A 19,169-nucleotide genomic window follows, 5' to 3' on the forward strand; every position below is an offset into this window, starting at 1 on the left:
TATCTGGTACAACTGGAAACATATTTTATTTCCCAGTGTCTTAAGAAAAGACCTCATCTACCTTAATTTTTTAAAAAATAGCTAAGCAAATAAATAAGCATCTTGATTTTAAACAGCACGAAAAGGCAAGCAGCAGCCATATTAATCTTTGCAAAGGCTGGTTGATTCACTTCCTTGATAACAGGCACCAGTTTCGACAAATCAAGGCTGTGTCTCTTCAAGTTTTTCCCTGCGTCTGTCCAAAGCGCAGACCAGCAGAGCCCGTCTGTGCAGCTCCTCTCTTCATACCTTACCCAGAGAAGGGTTGGGACTTCGGCATGGAAGTCCAGGGCTTCCTTTGCACTGTCTTAACTTATGTGATTTTAGTCTCTCTCTTTCTCTCTCTTTCTCTGTCTCCTTCCTGATTTGGCTGCTTAGGGACAGACAGGTAATGGAGAAGAAATTGAAAGGGAAAATACAGGGAAAATGTAAATGAAAAGAAGTTATTATAACTGTTATAATGAAGTGCCTTTCATTTAAATATAAGAATGTAACGCTGAAATGAACTTGTGATCCTGAAATGCATTTTTAATGAGTTTCCTTTTTATTTTGCTGCTTCAGTGGCATATTTTAAAGACCCTTTGAAAAAAGCCACATTAAAAACCCCACCAAATGCCACAACATGCAAAATTGGATATTGGTTTATTCCAAAACTGCTGATCAGGAAGAGTGGCTCTTCAACACAAAATGTTGCAGTCACTTTATTTAAATGAGTTTGAATTTGCATTGTGATGTGCCATTCTGATTTAGAAAAAAAAAATTAGATTTTCAGATCAAATTGACCCAGCCAGTGAAGCATTAAGAAACTGGCAGGTTTAGTCTGAAAGCCTCATGTTATATCAAACCTGCAGCCGGTGGAAGTCACAGAGCGGCAGTGAGAAAACAACTTTCTCACTGAAATCTTCCTCTTGTTACCGCGTAAGATTTTTTGTTCTCACATATTTTCTCCTTCTCCCCGTAGGAGAACGCCCTTTCCAGTGCAATCAGTGCGGAGCCTCCTTTACGCAGAAGGGCAACCTTCTGCGCCACATAAAGTTGCACTCGGGTGAAAAGCCCTTCAAGTGTCACCTGTGTAACTACGCCTGCCGCCGCAGGGATGCCCTCACGGGACACCTGAGGACTCACTCGGGTAAGTGAAGGTGTGGGACTGGCCAGGGACTCCCGTCATCGCACCCCTGGAAGAGACGGGGGCGTCCATGGCCACCGAGCCTGAGAGTTCTTCTCACCCTGGGGAGGCGAGTAGCCCCGTGTTGGGTTTAACAAAGCTGTGAGCTGGCCGCAGTGTTTTAGCAGGAAAGAAATGACTAAACTCATCTCATGCTCAGGATCCTACACCAGAAGAACTGGGTTTTTTCCCATACTTCTCGGCTTCTTAGAAGTTTCTGTATTAGGGTTTCATCTTACAAGCCTTGTGTCAGTAATCCATTTCATGGAACTACGAACCTGAATTAAAGCTGATGAATGTTTTAGGGTTTGGATGGCATTTATCTGCATATAGAGATAATAGAAGGTCTAAACACAGTAGGTTTTAAGACACGAAGTCTCAAAAACCTCCAGTCTGGTAGTTGTTCTCGACCTGAAGAGTGAATATCACCTACAGCATTTAGCAGCAGTTATTTGTTGCACCTTGTTATTACAAGTACTTAGAAAGGGTGGGAAGGAGGGAGAGGGTGGGAGAGAGAAAGATAATAATCTTCAAAAAAAGAAGACTCTGCTGGAGTTTTTCAGTGTTTTGTCTCAACAGTAATACGGAGATCTGAATAAATATTTTTGAAGAGCTGCGCTTTTCCATTACCACGTACATCTCATTGTTTGACAGAAGCCATAGTCAAATACCTTCTGTGAAGCAAAACCAATTTAGCACCTTTAAAGTGCCTTTAAAAGCAGAATGTCGTCTCATCTAGTTTCTCAAGCTAAGGTGGAAACGCAGATTGTTTTTTGGATAGGAGATCTCCAAAATATATTGCTGGAACTGACACTGGTAACTTTACCTGCCAAAGTTGGCTTTGGGACCGCGTTCTGGAAAGCAGAGGGGAGCTCTCAAAGTGACATTTTTGTGTTGCACAAAACTAAGGAAATTCTTTAGCACACATATTAAGTAATAAGATCCCTATTGTTGGTCCCAGATGTCCAAAATAATTTTCATGTCTCCTATTCGGTCCTGGGCCAATTCAGGAGAGCACATACATCAAGCATTTTACCTCCCTCCCCCTTACTGTTACTGATTTTCATGGCTGCACAATTTTAAACATAATTTTTCAGATACACATGAAATTGTACCTAGATGCTTTTGGCAAACTCTGAGGATTCTGTAGCTAAAGATACAATGCATAAACTGTAGATTTTTTTGTGGTTTCCACAATTTGCAATTGACATCAATACATTATAAAACAAGTTGGATGTCTTGAGTCTGATTTTCACCTGAGAATTTGTAAATAAAATTCAAAAGTTAAGCTGTGTAACCATCTGAAATTGTGAAATGACGTATGAGGAACTACCTACGTCTGGATTGGTGTAAGACAGAAAAAATTTTGTCATGCCATTTCTCTTGAATTTCCAGAAGCAGAAAACATGTGAAATCTAACATTGTCCTAAAGGGGTTAAGCTGGGTCTGGTTACATCAGAACTGACACCCAGCTGTGGGCAGGTGTCTCTACCGACACCACCATTTGCCCTGTTGGCAGTCTCTGTGGGAGCTAGGCACTAAAGCAACTATGATCAGACCTTTGAAGGTGTCTCAGTTTCTAACTTCTGTAGATGCTGTTTTTGAAGATTTAATGTCGCAGTCCTTATCTGATGTGAATCGTCTGAAATCAGCTTGCAGCACCCACAGAATTGGCCTCTTGATGTAAAGATATACAACTAGTTTTCCATTAGTTTGTTTGTTGTTGTTTTTTTTTAAATTGACAAAATATTTCTTCAGTTCACCACAACATGGGTTTATTTTTAGGGTGGGCTTTTTTCCTGTTGTTCTTACCGCTATTAATATGCTGTTGAATACCTCATCTGAATCTCTCAATTAATTGTGTTTTCTCCAGTTGGCAAACCGCATAAGTGTGGATACTGTGGTCGCAGCTATAAGCAGCGCAGCTCTTTGGAAGAACATAAGGAACGCTGTCATAACTACCTGCAAACCATGAATATCTCAAGCAGCCTTTATTCAGGTAATAAACATGTCCATTTGGGGATTAACTCTGTCATGTATGGAGAAAAAGGAGTTCAAAAGGAACAGTAGTACCGTTTGTGGTATCTTTTGCATTGGGGAGGCACACACATACCCCATACGTATGATATTTATTCTGGATTTATTCTGTATTTGATAAATATTTGGCTTTTGTGTCATTTGTTTAGCTCAAACAAGAAGCCAAAGTAAAACTTGCGCATGTAGCAGAACACTTGCAAGAACTGGAAAATTTGAGTTCACCATCTCAAGACAGCATGACTACATCATCTCACCAACTTTCCCTTTTGCTTAGATTTCTGTATCGCAGTACTCTTGTGGATGTGTTCTTAATAAAGACTTAATATCAGTGTTCTAGGTAGGGTTGCAGAATCTTCTGCATTGCACATCTCCTGCCCTTCCCAGGCACAGCTTAAGGGGCTTACTTGGCCACTGGGACCAACTCATCTAACAGGGCTGAGCCTCTGTCTTTGATCTTACTCTGGCATTTAATTTAGCTGGTTTAACTAAGACAGTCCAGAAAGGGTAATAATTTGTTGACAGTCTTCTTCCCAACCTCCCCTTTAAAAGAAAACTGGGGGCAGGTGAGGAGCTGTTGTGCTTCCCTGAGAGACTGATCTTATGATGAAGGTAAAGGCCATTTGGAGAATATAAAATCTAAAGCTATGCTTAGGAAGAGAGCAAGCAGATACTGGGATTTGGGTTTTTTTTAACAAGATCCTAAAGATCTATATGGGATTGATTGCAGTAAAAAGCTATACAAAATCCCCTTGCACGTGCAGTTGTAGACAGAGAATGTAAGATCCAGCTTCTGTGGTGGAGTTCAAGCCCGCCCAGTAAGTTAAATTTCTTGCATACCTTTTGATCCTGTCGGTATATGTTATTTGGTTTGTCAAATGACAAAAATGGAAGGTTCTCTCGGGCCTATTTGCAATGATGCCTCATTTAATATTTTATATCTGGACAGAACCTGAGTATGTTTTTACGTGCTATCAAATAATGTAAAGTATATGCACATAATGATAGCAGTGAATACAGCTGAGATGCTTCTGGCAGACACCATGTTAGAGCAGCGCCCCTTATAATTTTATTGAGGGGCTGGAGAATGTATAAATAGAAAAGCTCAACGTAATATACAGTAGGCAGCAATGCCTATTCCTCAAAGAGGTGACAGGATTTAGAAGGAAATATTCTGTCTTGGGATTTGAATTTTCAATGTCTGGCACATGGATTTGAATGCCTGCATGTAGAACTTGAAAATCTGTGTAAATAAGGAGCTGAACTACTACTAAAGTCTAAGTAAGCAAAAATGTCCAGACGAAACTGATACTAGGAATCATAAACTTTAATAAGAAATAATACAATTTTAGAGATGGACTTTTGTTTATACCAAATCATTATAGGAGAGTTTACACTAGCTTAGGAATGACTATCTAATATCTCAGTGTGATGAAAACTTGGAGAATTCATGAATGCTTCGAAGTTACTTCTTCCTTGCATATACTGAAAGCATCATAGATATCCATATTTGATATAATAGGAGTGCTTTTGCAAATTAGAAGAAAGAATTCAAAGAATAACTTCAGGGTTTAGACCTTGTATCCTGCCAAAAAAATCACACTTAGTAAAAAAAAAAGTAGTACTCAATAAATCAATTCCTTATGTTTCTAAAAATAAAACTTTCCTGCCTTTTTCCTAGTATTTTGCATTCTAAACAATCTATTCTACTACATTGCAAACATACCATTTTGCTATGTTTACATTATTTATTTCCCTTATAAACTCAAAGACGAAAACGTAAAATGAAACAGTTGAGAAGGAGTGAGTGTCCTCAGATTTTTAGTGCCTTCTACGGTATATCTAGAAAATCAAGTAGTTATACTACCACTGTTCTCATACTATTTCATGGTGTGATATGGAGCTATTAGAGTCATGATTCAGGCCCCTTTTTTTTCCCCAGACTCAAAAAAGTTGGTACAAAAATTTGCTAGGACATCTAATTTGACATTCTGCTACAGTGGGATTGGTTTTTACAGCAGTTTTGAAGTACTTTATGCTGTATACATAAAAAAATAGCAGTTGAAAGGACCTAAACTGGTAAAAGCTTTCCATTGTCTTGTAAATCTAAGAAATATAATCGGGAAAGTTCTTAAATGTGGGAAAGACCCAGCACAGAGGAGTAAGGAGGGGAACAAGAGATTATATTTATATTTTAACTTTTGTTTGCTTTCTTTAAAAGAAGAAGATTCAGCATGAAATTAGGAACCTGCTGAATCTAATGGCAAAATTCTTTTTTTAGAGGACTAGAATCTCACTGTTCACGTGAAGTTCTTATTTTAGAGATACTAATTGGAGTTTTGCATTTGAGTTGAGTGAAGTGTGCTGAAGTCTTACCAGGCCTGTATAAAATAACAACAGGAATAGTTTATGAAGTTTAAAAGGGGTCAATTGCAATTTCTTCTGTCACCTGCGGCTTTTAATTTGGAAAGATAACTATTTTTTTTTTCAGTTCACAGACACCAAATTACAGAAAAATAGTTAGCATGTTGGTGTCAGATTTCAGGAGGTGTCAGTTGCAAAGGCTGGGAATCACTACCTAATTCAATTTGGCCAGTTTTGCGGTTGTATTTCTTTCTTTTTTTTTTTTTATAGTAAAGTTGCTATATTAAAAGTCTGACAGTTGAATACATAACTTACCCTCTCTTGAACTGATTAGAAATGGAATGTCGTTTTATCCTAAACAGATATTTCTTGATCGTTTCAACTTTTAAGTAAAATTTCAGTCTTTGTTTCCCTGTTGAACAGGCTGCTTTAAAACATTAGAAGTCTCTTCCTAAAGTGGCACGTGGAAGCCTTAGCCAGCACAAGAGGCATGGCAGTGTGTGCTTGTTCCATGATGACTAGATGCCATCAATGCCCTTTACTATCCGGCCTCTTCGTGACCAAATTCTGCCCATATCTTGCATTGGTCACGATGTTTAGCATCTTACGGGGCTGGGGCATAATTCAAGGAGACTCCCTGTCACTGTCACAGTCAGTGCAGTATGTGCTGCTGCAGCAGGGACTCAAGAACCAGTTTACTCTTCTGCTTGGTATTGCGGGTTGTTGCTGTCTAGGACACTTCAACTCTTCTTTCCAGTTATCCACCAGACCCTGATTTGGTATCTTTCAGGAACAATGAAACTTTCACGATCATCCTTTTATAGCAGCGGTGTATTGCCACACTAACATTGCATAGGAACAGCGTGTTCTGAACTATTGAGAAACACCCGGGTACCAGAGTAATGGGTTCTGTGAACGCGCCTCATAGCTGAAAGGAGTAAATCCAGCGATAAAACAAATTCTCAGCAGGCACAAAAGGTGAAATGTTGTGGAGTGGCTCACCTAACTGAAATAGCTTGCAGAGCCAAAGTCTAAGAAAACATCTTTTGCTTCTCCCTTTAATAGCAACTCACAAGTTCAGGAAAAATATCCATATGCTAGTAGCAGGTAAAAGTAAAATTAACCTCTTTCTCTCCTGTCTCTGACACACCACCACCACCACCCCCCCCCGCCCTGCCAAGAAAAAAGAAAAAAAAAAAACAAACCAAAAAACAGTTGTGCTGTGATCTCACTGCATATCACCTTTCCTTTAGATGCTTTAAGTCAGAAATACCTTTCCATACATTTTTCATAGTCATTGTTTTGACAGTGCATTTTCATACATCGTTTCTGCAGGAAAATACTGAAGTGAAATGTAGTGAAAGTGCAATAGTCTCCCTTTCCTAGAGCCTCACAGCTGAGTTCCTTTCTAATCCTATGGTGTCTCAGCAGCAGCAGGAAGTTGGGAAACATGTCTGAGTGTTGGAAATCAGTGCTCCACTATAAATGTGACTTTAGCAACTTCGGTTAAATTGCCATGTACAGTCTAAAATTGCATCAAGGAAGTATAGCAATATTTACAAGGGGAGAAGGGTTGGTGTAGCTTGCAAATTTATCTTCCACTGCTGGAGTTGAGAAGTTTGTCCATTGTTCCTGCTAAAGAAGCAATGATCATACAGGCGTTTCCACTGGGAGAGGTGCAGAGGGATGGGTGGGGGTGACAGTGGGAGGGCGAAAAGATGAACTGCTTCATGTCCCGTGTAATGTTAGGACGTAATTTATTCATGGAAATGCAGAGTGGCTGTAGAACAAGGGTGGAGTGACTACGTTACATACAGGCAGACGGCTTGCAGTTGCAATCTCATTTTGGTATCCTAAACGAGGGAAACACGAACATGTACATAGATTCATCACCGTGAGGGATTTTGTTACCAGGAGTCAGAATCCATCCTGTGTCTGCAGCAGTGAGCTCCTCCTTCCAGCTGGTTGGGAGCTAAAAGACATTAGCTGAGAAACAATAACCTGAAGACAATAGTTCCATTAAAATGGAACAAGCATGCCTAACCCTTCTGATGTCATTTGATTTCAGTCATAAAAGAGGAAACTAACCAGAGTGAAATGGCTGAAGACCTGTGCAAGATAGGGTCAGAAAGATCCCTCGTGCTGGATAGACTAGCAAGTAACGTCGCCAAACGTAAGAGCTCTATGCCTCAGAAATTTGTTGGTAAGAGTTAAACGTTTGCTGTCTCCTAAAAAATAAAACAAAGCAAAACCCCAAAAACAGACATCTCACAGGATTTTTACTTTTGCTTTCTGATTTTACTTGTTTTACTAAATTAGCAACATCTATCTCTATAGAAGCAGATACAGCAACGTGTCGGGGGAAGAAAACCACAACCAAACTTCTCCAGCATACATTTCTGCATGTTTAATTTTCCACATCTGGAGATCGATTTTAAGTCTTTTTCCTGTCTTTTTCTAATGCTCATGAACCAGATCGTTACAAGATCTGGATAGGCTCTTGAAGTTGCCTTAAGACCCTAAAGATAGGAATAGAAGTTTCGTACTGGAAAAGCATTTGACCATGCTTTCAGGGTTATTTTATTAATATCATGGATGACATCCAGATCTGGGCATATTGGTGTTTGTGAAAGCATTTGTGAACAGTTGAGCATAGACTGGATAATATTCTTCACCCCTTCATATACACATGTCTGTATACTTTTACAGCCCAAAATGATCAAGGAAATACATAGGTCTGAGAACAATACCTAAATGAAAAGATCCATGGGTACATTCTATATAAATGATACAAAAACTTCATGCCCATTTGCACCTAGTAGGCGTGTTTTTGTCTTAACAATGAAAAAATGGAGGCTATATGTAGATTGTTCTGTTTGGTAAGCCTGTACCAAGCAGTGGTTCGATCAGTTCTGTAATAATGAGACCCACAGACAATATTTTGTCAGCTATGTAGAGTTAGTCTTAAATGAATAAAAAGATGGGAGACAACATATACTCCTATCTAGTTAGATTCTTTTATAATTCTTTGCACATTCGTTTATAATATTAGTCTGTAGGAGACAATCAGAGAAAACGGAAGTCTTTGGGAAAAAACCCACACATTAAGAAGGTCATCAGTCAAAAATCGAAGCAAAAAGACCAGTTTATGGGACAGAAATTCCAAATATACATTCTTCAATGAGGACACAAGGGTGAAAGAAAATTAGTATTTCTGAGATAAGGAAAGGGGAATCTCAGCTACATCAGGAGGTGCAACAAAAGGTTTGAAATGAAGTCCAGGACTGTCTTCAAGTCCAAAGGCAACAGTTCCAAGAGGCAGTCATGGATAAGAAATGCTTATGCTTATGAAAGGACAAAAGTTATAGCAGAGATAGTTACCAAAAATATATCAGCTATATGAGGCAAACCTGATTCGTTTAGACACTCTGGTAACTGATTGCATTAGGTGAAATACTAATTCTGTGAAAGCTCCAGGAAGACCAGAAGTGTTGCAATTTAAAAGGCAGGTATCCTATGTGCGATGTATCCCTGGGTGTGGACTGGCTTTTTCGTTCTCCTTTTCTCTCTTCACCCTGAGAAACAGTAAAGACAGCCAGTTTAACTATGAGTTTTAGGAGGGCAGAGTTTCCTGTCAGTTAGTTATTCAGGGTGCAATGTAGGAAGACAACCTACTGACAGCAGATATTTATGGAAATTTGCTAGTCTTCAAAAGGATGAACTTTTCTGACAAGAAAATGCCCCCAAATCCTTTCCTTTCCAAGCCTCACCTGCTGCTTCATGTAATAGGTAAATTCCTGATTAACACAAGGTTGGGCCAACTGGTCAGGAGAGCTTTTGGGTAATAAAGCATGTTTATTGCTCCTGTAGATTACCGTGTCATCCCAATCCCCATGCTGAATTCCAGGGAGAAGGAGCAAATGGCATCTTTCGCATAAGGGAGAGACTGCTGTTTCACTCGTTGTTCTCAAGGCTAAATTCATTACCTTTCAAAAGTGAGATTGTTCCCCAAATTAAGCCAGTTATCTGTAAAATTCTCTACCTGTTCCAAACTGGAATAGCTACCAGACCTGAGCAGAACTGAGCCATCCAAACTACGCACTGAGAACTTCAGGCGAGGTTGACACATGTTTATCATGTTAAAACAATAGGCAGCAAAGAAAAGAGAGCGGTTTAAAAAACAAAGAAAAAAGAAGAGACAAAAGTGCCCACATGCGCTGAGTGCATTTTTACTATTTAGGCACCTGCTGCAGAACCCTGAGCAGTGCAAAGCTTGAAGTACATCAAACCATTAGCAGTTTAATTTACTTATGCTCTAATAACCACAGAAATGAGCTATTATTTTTAATGAGTGCAAGTATTATCTGCATTGCCCAGATATAGAAATGATACCTGCCTACCTCAAGTTTGTGTCTGTTTCAGACAGTTCTGCTTCGAAACAAATTTTTCTTATGAGCACTTGATCCTCCCAGTCCACCTACCAACTGGTTATGCTACATAAAGCAAATATTACCCAAGAAACAGCTATTAAAATCATGCCTTCTGGATGCCCAAAATTTTGTGTATAATGAAGACCAGTCCAACTTTTCGGTGAAATACAGTGCACACAGAATACAAACTATTTTGACCTTGTTTTTTTCCTCCTTGAGTTAAGGGTATACATTTATATCAGGACATTTTTTCTATGTATCATTCAAGAGTCTTTCACAATGCCTATTTGGAATCTTAAGCCTCAAACTCTGCCTGAAAACTACAGCATTAGACTGGACAAATCTGAAAAAAAAAAAAAAAAAAAAAAAAAAAAAAAAAAATGCACCCCAGTAGATGTGTGCTCAAATTAGCAGAATAACAGGGAAAGGAAAGAAGAGGAAGTAGAAGCTTGTGCAGCACGGCTAGAAGGTGTCTGTACCCTGCATCCCTTGTAGGAACTTACGCAATGCTTAGAGTGTTTCTTTGCTTGCAGAGCATGGACAAACTCGTATGAAACCGTATCTCATGGGAAATGTAGACAGCGGGACTTCCTACACTTTAGCCCCATCATTGCAATAGTGTCATGCCAGAAGTTTTCTGGGCTCTTCACTGACTTTGAATAGTCAATTTGAGTAGAAACTGGGTGGGAAATTGTTGATAAATCAATTTGAAGATGTTCTGGTAAATTTTCCTTGCTCCTATTAGCGTTACTTCTAGTCAAATTAGGACTTTCCAAGGCCTATCACCAAATGTCATGTTGATTAGGAAGTGATGACAGCACCTCTTAGGGATGTTTGTGGCTTTGAATGCATTTCCCAAGATCTGCAGAGCTAGAAAATCCATCCGGACTGTAAACAATGTGTTGTTGGTAGTCTCTAGGAACCTGTGGGAATTTTTTACCCTTTTGCATTTGCACAAATTTATTAGGAGCCTGCTAATAACACTGATGGTTTACACTGTTTGAGAAGACTGTTCAGGTTCATAGAATCAGCATCTGTGCTTTTAAATAGTTTCTTCCCCTCCTAACTTTTACCTTCTATGTTTTGCTTAGATATATCTCTCCAGAAATTTTGAGAAACTGTAGTGAAACTCAGCATTCAATACTAGCGTATCCAGCCAGAGATACATTAGTGCAGTCTGATTTTAAAAAAAAATTGAGTCCCCCCTTACTTTTGGCATCCCAAATCAGAGTCGAAGTTACAAGTAAAAAGTAATCTTACTCTATATAGGGCTTTTTACCTCGTAGGAAAAATATATTCCAACTACAAATGCACTTAATTTTTTTCCATGGTTCTTGGCTGCTCCTGATGATAACTTTTTGACACAAAATTTCTAGGAACATGAGTAGCTTCTGGTAATGCGTCTAACACGGCTTATTTAAAAAACAAGGTGTGGGGGGGACGTGGCAACATGAAAAGTTAAGTTTTTGTTGATTTTTCTCCAAAATGGCATACAACCACATTGCTGATGTGGGTTATTTGTAAGAGACTGAAGGTCTGAAACTAAAACATACAATTTCCAGTTTAAAATTGGAATATTTTAGGGAAAAATATTGATAATATGCTTCATGCTCTGAAGCATGAAGGCCAGGCTCACTGTAACTGTGCTGGTACATGGCCTTCACTAACCACAAAGGCCTCAGCTCGCTGTAGGAAGCTGATGAGTTTCTCCAGTTAGAAAGGAGAAAGAGAGGGTGAAGCACTCAATCTGTAGCTCCCACAAGTCCCCATATAATTATTTCCAAAATCTGTTTTCATCCGTTTGCTTTTCTAAAGACCTCAAAGACCTTTTTGTGGGCTAAAACCACCCCACCAACCATTTTTCTGACCAGCTGTATTAAAGAACTATGAATACTTCAGGTGAATTTCAGAGGTGGATTTGATCAACTGTTTTCTTCCATGTTGCTGTTTTATTAATCCATGATGTTTGGTACCTTAATTATGTAGAAATCAACTCTCTAACTCCTGACTCCTTTTCACTGCAGGTGAGAAGTGTCTGCCTGATCTTCCATACGATGCCACCACCAACTATGAGAAGGAGAATGAGATAATGCAGACGCACGTTATAGACCAGGCCATTAATAACGCCATCAGTTACCTGGGGGCAGAGTCCTTGCGTCCCCTTGTCCAGACACCACCAGGTGGTTCTGAGGTGGTGCCCGTCATCAGCCCCATGTATCAGCTCCACAAATCTCTCGGGGACAATCAGGCTCGCTCCAACCATACCGCTCAGGACAGCGCAGTGGAAAACTTGTTGCTGCTTTCCAAAGCCAAATCTGTCTCCTCCGAACGAGATGCCTCTCCCAGCAACAGCTGCCAAGACTCAACAGATACAGAGAGCAATAACGAGGAACGCAGTGGTTTAATTTACCTGACAAACCACATAGGTCCCCATGCAAGAAATGGCATCTCTATAAAAGAAGAAAACAGGCAGTATGATGTCTTGAGGGCAGGTACTGACAATTCCCAGGATGCTTTCAAAGTGATCAGCAGCAATGGGGAGCAAGTGAAAGTTTACAAGTGCGAACACTGTCGAGTCCTTTTCTTGGATCACGTGATGTACACGATCCATATGGGCTGCCACGGGTTCCGCGATCCTTTCGAATGCAACATGTGTGGCTACCATAGCCAGGACAGGTACGAATTCTCTTCCCACATAACTCGAGGGGAGCACCGCTTCCACATGAGTTAAAACTCCTCCGGCACAGATCTCGCCTCAACAGCTGTGTTACTGGAGCTGCACGAGCCACGACAGCAACAAAGCACAAGTCAGCTGGACAGTAAAATGAACACGAGAATCAAAAGTTCAGCTATCTTCTCCCACAAGAAAAGATTTTTCCTTTTTGGTAGCATGCATTGCAACTCAGTTTTCTAAAATGAGTACTGAAGTTTTTACTGAAAATGTTTGATCACCAAAAACCTTTAGTAATGTAAGTAGGAGCTTTTGTAGTCACATAGCTGAAAGCCCTTCCCTTAACTGATGCTTCTTGCGAACCTCCCTCGCCAGAACTGTTAACCATGCACAGGATGCACTGCGCGGAGCAGGACGGGACAGGCAGGAGCGGCCGAGGCTTCCTTCCCAACACCCTGAGCGTAGGGCTCTTAAATCAGGTGTACGTTTGGGTTTTGACTTCCTGGTGTTATCTGACTCTTCTGGGAAGATAAACTCAACTAAAGACGGAGGGGCCCCTCCCAGATGACTTCACAGGCAGCTGGGGTGGGACGGGCCCACCAGCCAGAGGGTCCTGGGTTGCTTTGGTGGTAAAAAGTAGAACGTTTCCCCCTGCAAGGGTGCTGCTGGTATTGACATCGCGGCAGAGGCCTTGTTTGTGTCACTAGGCAGGCGGGCAGGTCTGTGAAAGAGATAAGAAACACCCTTGTAATATACTTTGTGAAGTATGAATTGCATTTAATGTATAGAAAAAGGGTATTGTCGGCTCTTGTTTCAATAAATGTTTTCTCTCCCTGTCCAATAAACCCCCACTTTTCATTAAGAAACCCCTCCTCTCTCTGCATAAACAAGTTACGATGTATTTAATTCTTCTTTCCTTCTTTTTTAAGTTGTAGTTATTTAGAAAAGTATGATGTACAGCTGAGAAAAGCACTAGCTAGAAATACGTGTGGGGAAAGTCTCCTCATGCACATTTTTCATCTTTTTAAACTGCCTTGAAAATACCCAAATGTCCCTCTCTTACAAATGAAAAAAACAATCCCATTTTGCTTGCACAGAAGACGTCCTCTTGTAGATTTTGTGGCTCTACTCATAAGTGTTGCACTTTTAATTATTTTTAAAGCACTGAGCTGAATTAAACCAACCAGTCAAAATCCGTAGCCTTTTCGCTGGCACTTGCTCTTTAATGAGGGACCAACCCCCGCCAAGGTGCTGAGCAGCCTGGCTTCCTATTCAACAAATCATTTCACCATGTGCTTTACGTTACTTTTACTTCAGCTTAACTAATCTTAAGGTTAAAAAAAATGGTGTTTTCCTTAATGGTGACCAGAGACTGCAGTGCTTTGCAGAGGGCAGCAAAATCCACAAAGAGCTCACTCCATGGCAGGTTCCGCTGCAGATACTGTAACTTCAGTTAGAATGAAAACTTCTATGAAGAATAGATTTTAACCCCAAACACAGCTGATGTGAAAAAAGTATTTTTTTAAAAAAATCTTCTCCTTAACTTCCTCTTCCAAATAGTTCATTCCTCTCCCTGAACACCCTCGTAATTTAAGATTGGCCAAAAAAGAAATTTTTGCAGCTGCATAAAAATCTGTCATTGGTGCTGCAATACTTCCTGGGCAATGTTTGTAAAAATAACCCATCTTATTAACCTAGTGTATAAATACTGCCACTCTGCATAATGAATGGATATTCTCCAATAGACACAATCATATATCCAACAAGACTGGCAGTCTTGTCATACAGTTACACATTCTCCATGCACAAGTGCGTGCAAGCATATATATTTATTACAAAAGAGATTCGAGGGAACCATGAATGCTTGTACCTAGGCCAATTTGGCCTGAGATGTGTAGCTATATTTGATATACATTTCCTATATACACATACTATTACAGGCGTGCAGAGTTCCTTCTTCTGCTTTCACTTTTGCAGGTGTAAGTTAAGAGCACCAACACTGAAGTTAGAGGAAAGATACTGGTGAAATAATGAATTACCAGTATATGCTTTTCCAATCTCACATCTTAACTTCTCACGCCAAGTGTAAGAAAGGCACTTACTTTGTATGACCCGTGGGCACAGTGGTGTTTTTACACCGAAAGTGCACACGTGTGTGCCCGTTTAGTAGCTCTGCCACCAGATGTGAATGCTGTGTGTGACCATCCACAGACCGATGCGTATACCCACAACAGTGAAAAAAAATCACCAGTATGAGTTAGGTAGGCTGGGGCACGCAGGATGGCCCATGACTCCCCCAAAAAATGAGGATTGTAAAGCAGAGGCCCAGAGGTGACCTCCCCGGCTCGCGCACTGTAACTCCGTTGCCTTAAGAGACATTATAGTATGTCACCTTCCAGCCCGGGGCACTGCAGGGGGTGGGCACAAGGAACCCTCATGCCACAACCACGGCTGTCTCACCGATGTCTGCCACACGTTCAGCTTCAAGACAGACTGTACGTGGCACCAGTGAAATATTTTGTATAGGAATGACCTGAAGAAGACCTTCAAGGGAGGAGCTTGAAGTGATGACTTTCCTTTCTTTCTTTTTTTTTTTTTTAAATAAAGTTGAAACGGGTTCATTTTTTCATAGCTGGTGGGGATACGTTCAGCTGTTTTTACCCCTCTCCACTTTCGATTGATACCAACCAAGACGGGACAAAGTAATTTCCCAGTCCTGTTTCAGTGTCCTGTGAGTAGTCAGATATTGGCTGTACAGAAATGGGCTGCTTTTATTGCTCTTACACCTCTTTCCCACTGATCTTAGATTTAGGCCACTATACACCCCATGCCGTATTTTTTTTAACCCTTCATTTTAAGACACCCCATGCTATAAGGGTCGGGGGGGGGGGGGGGCAGCTTGCTCAGGTGTTTTGGTTTCTTTGCTTTTACTCAAATCCAACACAAATAAAGCCACGCTCATTGCCAATGTAAAGAAGCGTAGCTCCAGTGGAGTTTAAGGCTGCCTTGAACTTAGCTTTTACATGTGATTTCTGATTATTGGGTAGGTTCACTGCCTCTGCAACATCTCTGTGCACACACGCACGCGTATGAGTTTCTATGTCGCTTTTCTTGTCGATGTGCACATGCCCTATCTGTGGTTTTGTGTATCATTAATATTTTATATACATCTGTATATATATCCAAAATGGCTCGTATGACACAATGATGCACTGTCAGTCACGGTGGGTTTGTTTCCTGGGTCTGGAGTTCTCTTATTTATACAATAACAGAATACGTTGATGTTGTATATTAAACAGTACAGTAGTATAAGTAAGTATATTAAGACACAGTGTAACAGAGGGCATAGTCTAAAGGCAGGAACAAACAGCATTCCTGTTCATGAAGAGGCTTTTTAGGTTTGCTTTTTTCCAGTTTTTTTTTTTCTTTTTTGCACGAAATCATCTTCAATTTGTTTAGAAACAAGTGTTTCAATAATTTTATTTATGAACATATGCAAGGATGGCATGAAAACATGATATTGTGTGTGTGTATATCAAAACAAACTGTGCCCTCAGAAAACTAGTTTAGTGTAATCTCCCTTTTTCTCTCTCTTTTTTTTTTTTGCTATAGTGCAATATCCAGATATGGTTTAGCTGAACCCTAAAATGAGTAAATATGGTGAATGGCTTTAAGTTTATATCTGTTTGAAATAAGTAAAAAATAACTGCTTCCCGGCCCTTCCCCAGACATTGCCTTTTCTAATAGAAAAGTTGTATTTACCCTTTTTTTTGCTGTGTTTTTATATTCTAACTTCATTTTTCTTTAAGAACATTGTATTTAAAAAAAAAAAAAGAGCAAATTTCATAAAAATTGGAAATGTTATTATGACTGCAAAGTGAGATACATCTTTTAAGACAAGAGGACATGGTAAAAACCCCAAACCCAAACCCCAGAACATTTCTGTGACTCTCCTAGTGGGTGAAGAGGTCAATCGGTACAGCAGGAGGCCCTGTGTGTGCGGTGGTGTGGCGGTGACATGCGATGTACGGTGAGATGCAGGCAGGCAACTCCGTGGGCAGTGAGGGAGCGCTGAGCATCCTGCGTGGCTTCAGCTTCTGCTGCCGCACTTACAGCCCGCATCATGGTGAGCTCATCCCTGCTGTCCTCACCACCCATCTTCTGTGGCCAAAAAGAGTCACGCTGTGTCAGTCCCCCTGCGCCCACCAGCTGCGTGAAGTCGCCTTGCTAAGCCAGCTCCAGCTGAAGATCAAGTCCTCCTGTGCAGAGTGTGTCGCCGGCCCCAAAACTCGCACAGCTACTTGGAGCAGCTGACTTTGAGAAGGTTGCTTCCTTGCCAGCCCTCTCCTCTTACCCTTCCCTCCCACCAGCCAGCCGAAATCATTACAGAACACAATTACTTCTGCATGTAGAGTCACGGTAATTCAAAATAAAACACTGAGAAATTGTTTCTACTGTTTGCCATGACAAAGGTGATTTCTCTGCAGGTGTCCCCGTTTCCTTCAGGTTCCAGCACAGTAAATTTCACATCACATATTTAATGCAAACAACAATCACTGTTTTGCTTAGAAAAAGTACCGTTTATAAAGTTTTAGAAATATTTCCATTTGTAAAACTGTATTATTATGAACACAATGAGATTAAAATAACCCTACCAAACTCTAATGGTACTGCAATCAATTCTTTTACAGGTTCCCAAAATCTACATTTTTCCTTAAGTTCCTGTGGTAGGTTTTAATCATAAATTATGACTACTTTTCTATAAGAAGGAACCTTTTAACATCCTAATACGTTTGTTCAGCCTCACAGCTCGTTCTCAGTAATTGAAATTATCTACAAGTTTCTGTTTCAGGGGGTGACTCTCCTGCAAAGTAAATACCGTCTGTTAAATAATAATCATCATCACAAAACCAGACCTAATGTAATATTCTTAATCAATGCTAACAAATCTCTGAACTTAAGTAGAGACATCCACAAATATAAATGAAAGTTTGTGTAGCTAAAAATCTAGTCTGGGTATCTATTACGTTTCAAAGACTTTCTTCCAAATCATCGTATTTATATCTTTTCCCTGCTCCCATAGTTTCATTGAATTACATCAGAAACTGTTGTAGGTGCAAAGATATGAATTGTTATACAAACACAAACATACAACTACCAGGGGTGAGTATTTTCAGCCTCGGGCCTCCAACCAGGCCTCCCAATCCATATTAAGATGTGCTCAGCAGCCAACATTTCCTAGTCAGTTTTTTAAATCAAGAAATACACAAAAGCATACAAGATTATTTTAGTAGATATCAAAAAGAGAACTTGGAGCCCGACCTGGAGCGCACAGATCTGATAATGTAACAATTTCCTATTTTGGGGGGGCGAGGGGGGAGGATCATTCAACATCTGATATAGGGAAAAGGGATTAGAAACACTCCTGGCTGCCACTAGAGTGAGGATATTACCCTGTTTTTTCAGCTTATGAGATGGTCGAAAATAAAGGAGAAGCTTTCGCTGGAAGCTTCAAGTTGCAGCAACAGCAGCAACAATTTGGAAGCTGAAAATGTTGCAACTGGAAAACCAAAATGTTTGATTTCTGAAAAAAAAAAAAACACATTTCCTGCCTGTGTGGGCAGAGCTCCAGGGCATCCCTCCCTGCTACAGGCCAGCCAGGTTGCGTCCACCATCATGAAACATAGTCTTGCCTGGAAGGAAAATGGTGCATGAGAACAAATTCTGGTCCGAATGCATTGTGAAAAAAAAAAATATCTCCGACCTGGCTTGTGGAAGGCAACAGAAGCCTTAATCTTAACAGGAAGTCCATTATCCCGGTTTCCCAATTCTAATTTTTGATGCATCTTTTATTTTGGCTACACAGACTTTGAATTTTTAGGGGTGCCGAACACGCAATTCTCACGAAAGTCACTGGCAGCTGCAGACGTGCAGCATTTCTGAAATCCTGCTGCAATTGCCAGAAGACAGGCGTTCAGAAAAGAGGAGGGCCAAAAATTTGCAGTTTCACTGAAAATGGGGTAGATGGAAGCGAGAAAAACAAAGCTGGGCTTCAGGCAGCAGGACCACATCACATTTAAACAAAAAAAGGATGCAGCGAGTGTGGATGAAACCCTGCTCTAGCTAAATGAACAGATTCCCATTAACTGCAGAAAGACTTGTGCTGCATTTAGCATCACATTATTTTATTTTATTTTATTTTATTTTAATTTATTTTCATTTAAGGTAAGGTCTCACTGCTTTAAAGCCCATCCCAGGACACGGAACAATTCCCGGTTTTATCTGTCCTGACCACACATACGAAACATGTGAGTGATAGAGGGCAGCTGCTGCTGTTGCTGCCGCTGGTGGCGGCTGCAAATCACACAAACCAACGCCTTCCTGTCCCTTGGGAGAGAAGAAGTGAAGGTTCTGGTTTATAAGCAGTTAGAGAAGAAGAAGGAAAAAAAAAAAAAGAAAAAGAAAA

At 40.4% G+C, this 19,169-nt stretch overlaps 1 protein-coding gene across 14 annotated transcripts in view; it reads left to right on the forward strand.

Annotated features, from left to right (window-relative positions):
• IKZF1 (IKAROS family zinc finger 1 (Ikaros)) overlaps positions 1–12,887 on the forward strand; it is a 54,741-nt gene extending 41,854 nt beyond the window's left edge. For 2 of the 14 annotated variants that reach the window (XM_009883767.1, XM_009883770.1), the window contains 4 exons: positions 1,001–1,168; positions 3,078–3,203; positions 7,671–7,805; positions 12,057–12,887. In XM_009883767.1, the coding sequence (XP_009882069.1) occupies positions 1,001–1,168; positions 3,078–3,203; positions 7,671–7,805; positions 12,057–12,763 (1,136 nt within the window). In that variant the 3' untranslated portion in view covers positions 12,764–12,887. Of the gene's footprint in view, positions 1–1,000; positions 1,169–1,253; positions 1,255–3,077; positions 3,204–7,670; positions 7,806–12,056 lie in introns of all 14 variants that reach the window. The other 12 variants (XM_009883768.1, XM_009883773.1, XM_009883776.1 and 9 more) reach the window with 10 other exon arrangements.
• Positions 12,888–19,169: the final 6,282 nt, after the last annotated feature.

This window comes from Charadrius vociferus, unplaced genomic scaffold (assembly GCF_000708025.1).
Source record: "Charadrius vociferus isolate BGI_N301 unplaced genomic scaffold, ASM70802v2 scaffold103, whole genome shotgun sequence".
Classification (NCBI taxonomy): Eukaryota; Metazoa; Chordata; class Aves; order Charadriiformes; family Charadriidae; genus Charadrius; species Charadrius vociferus.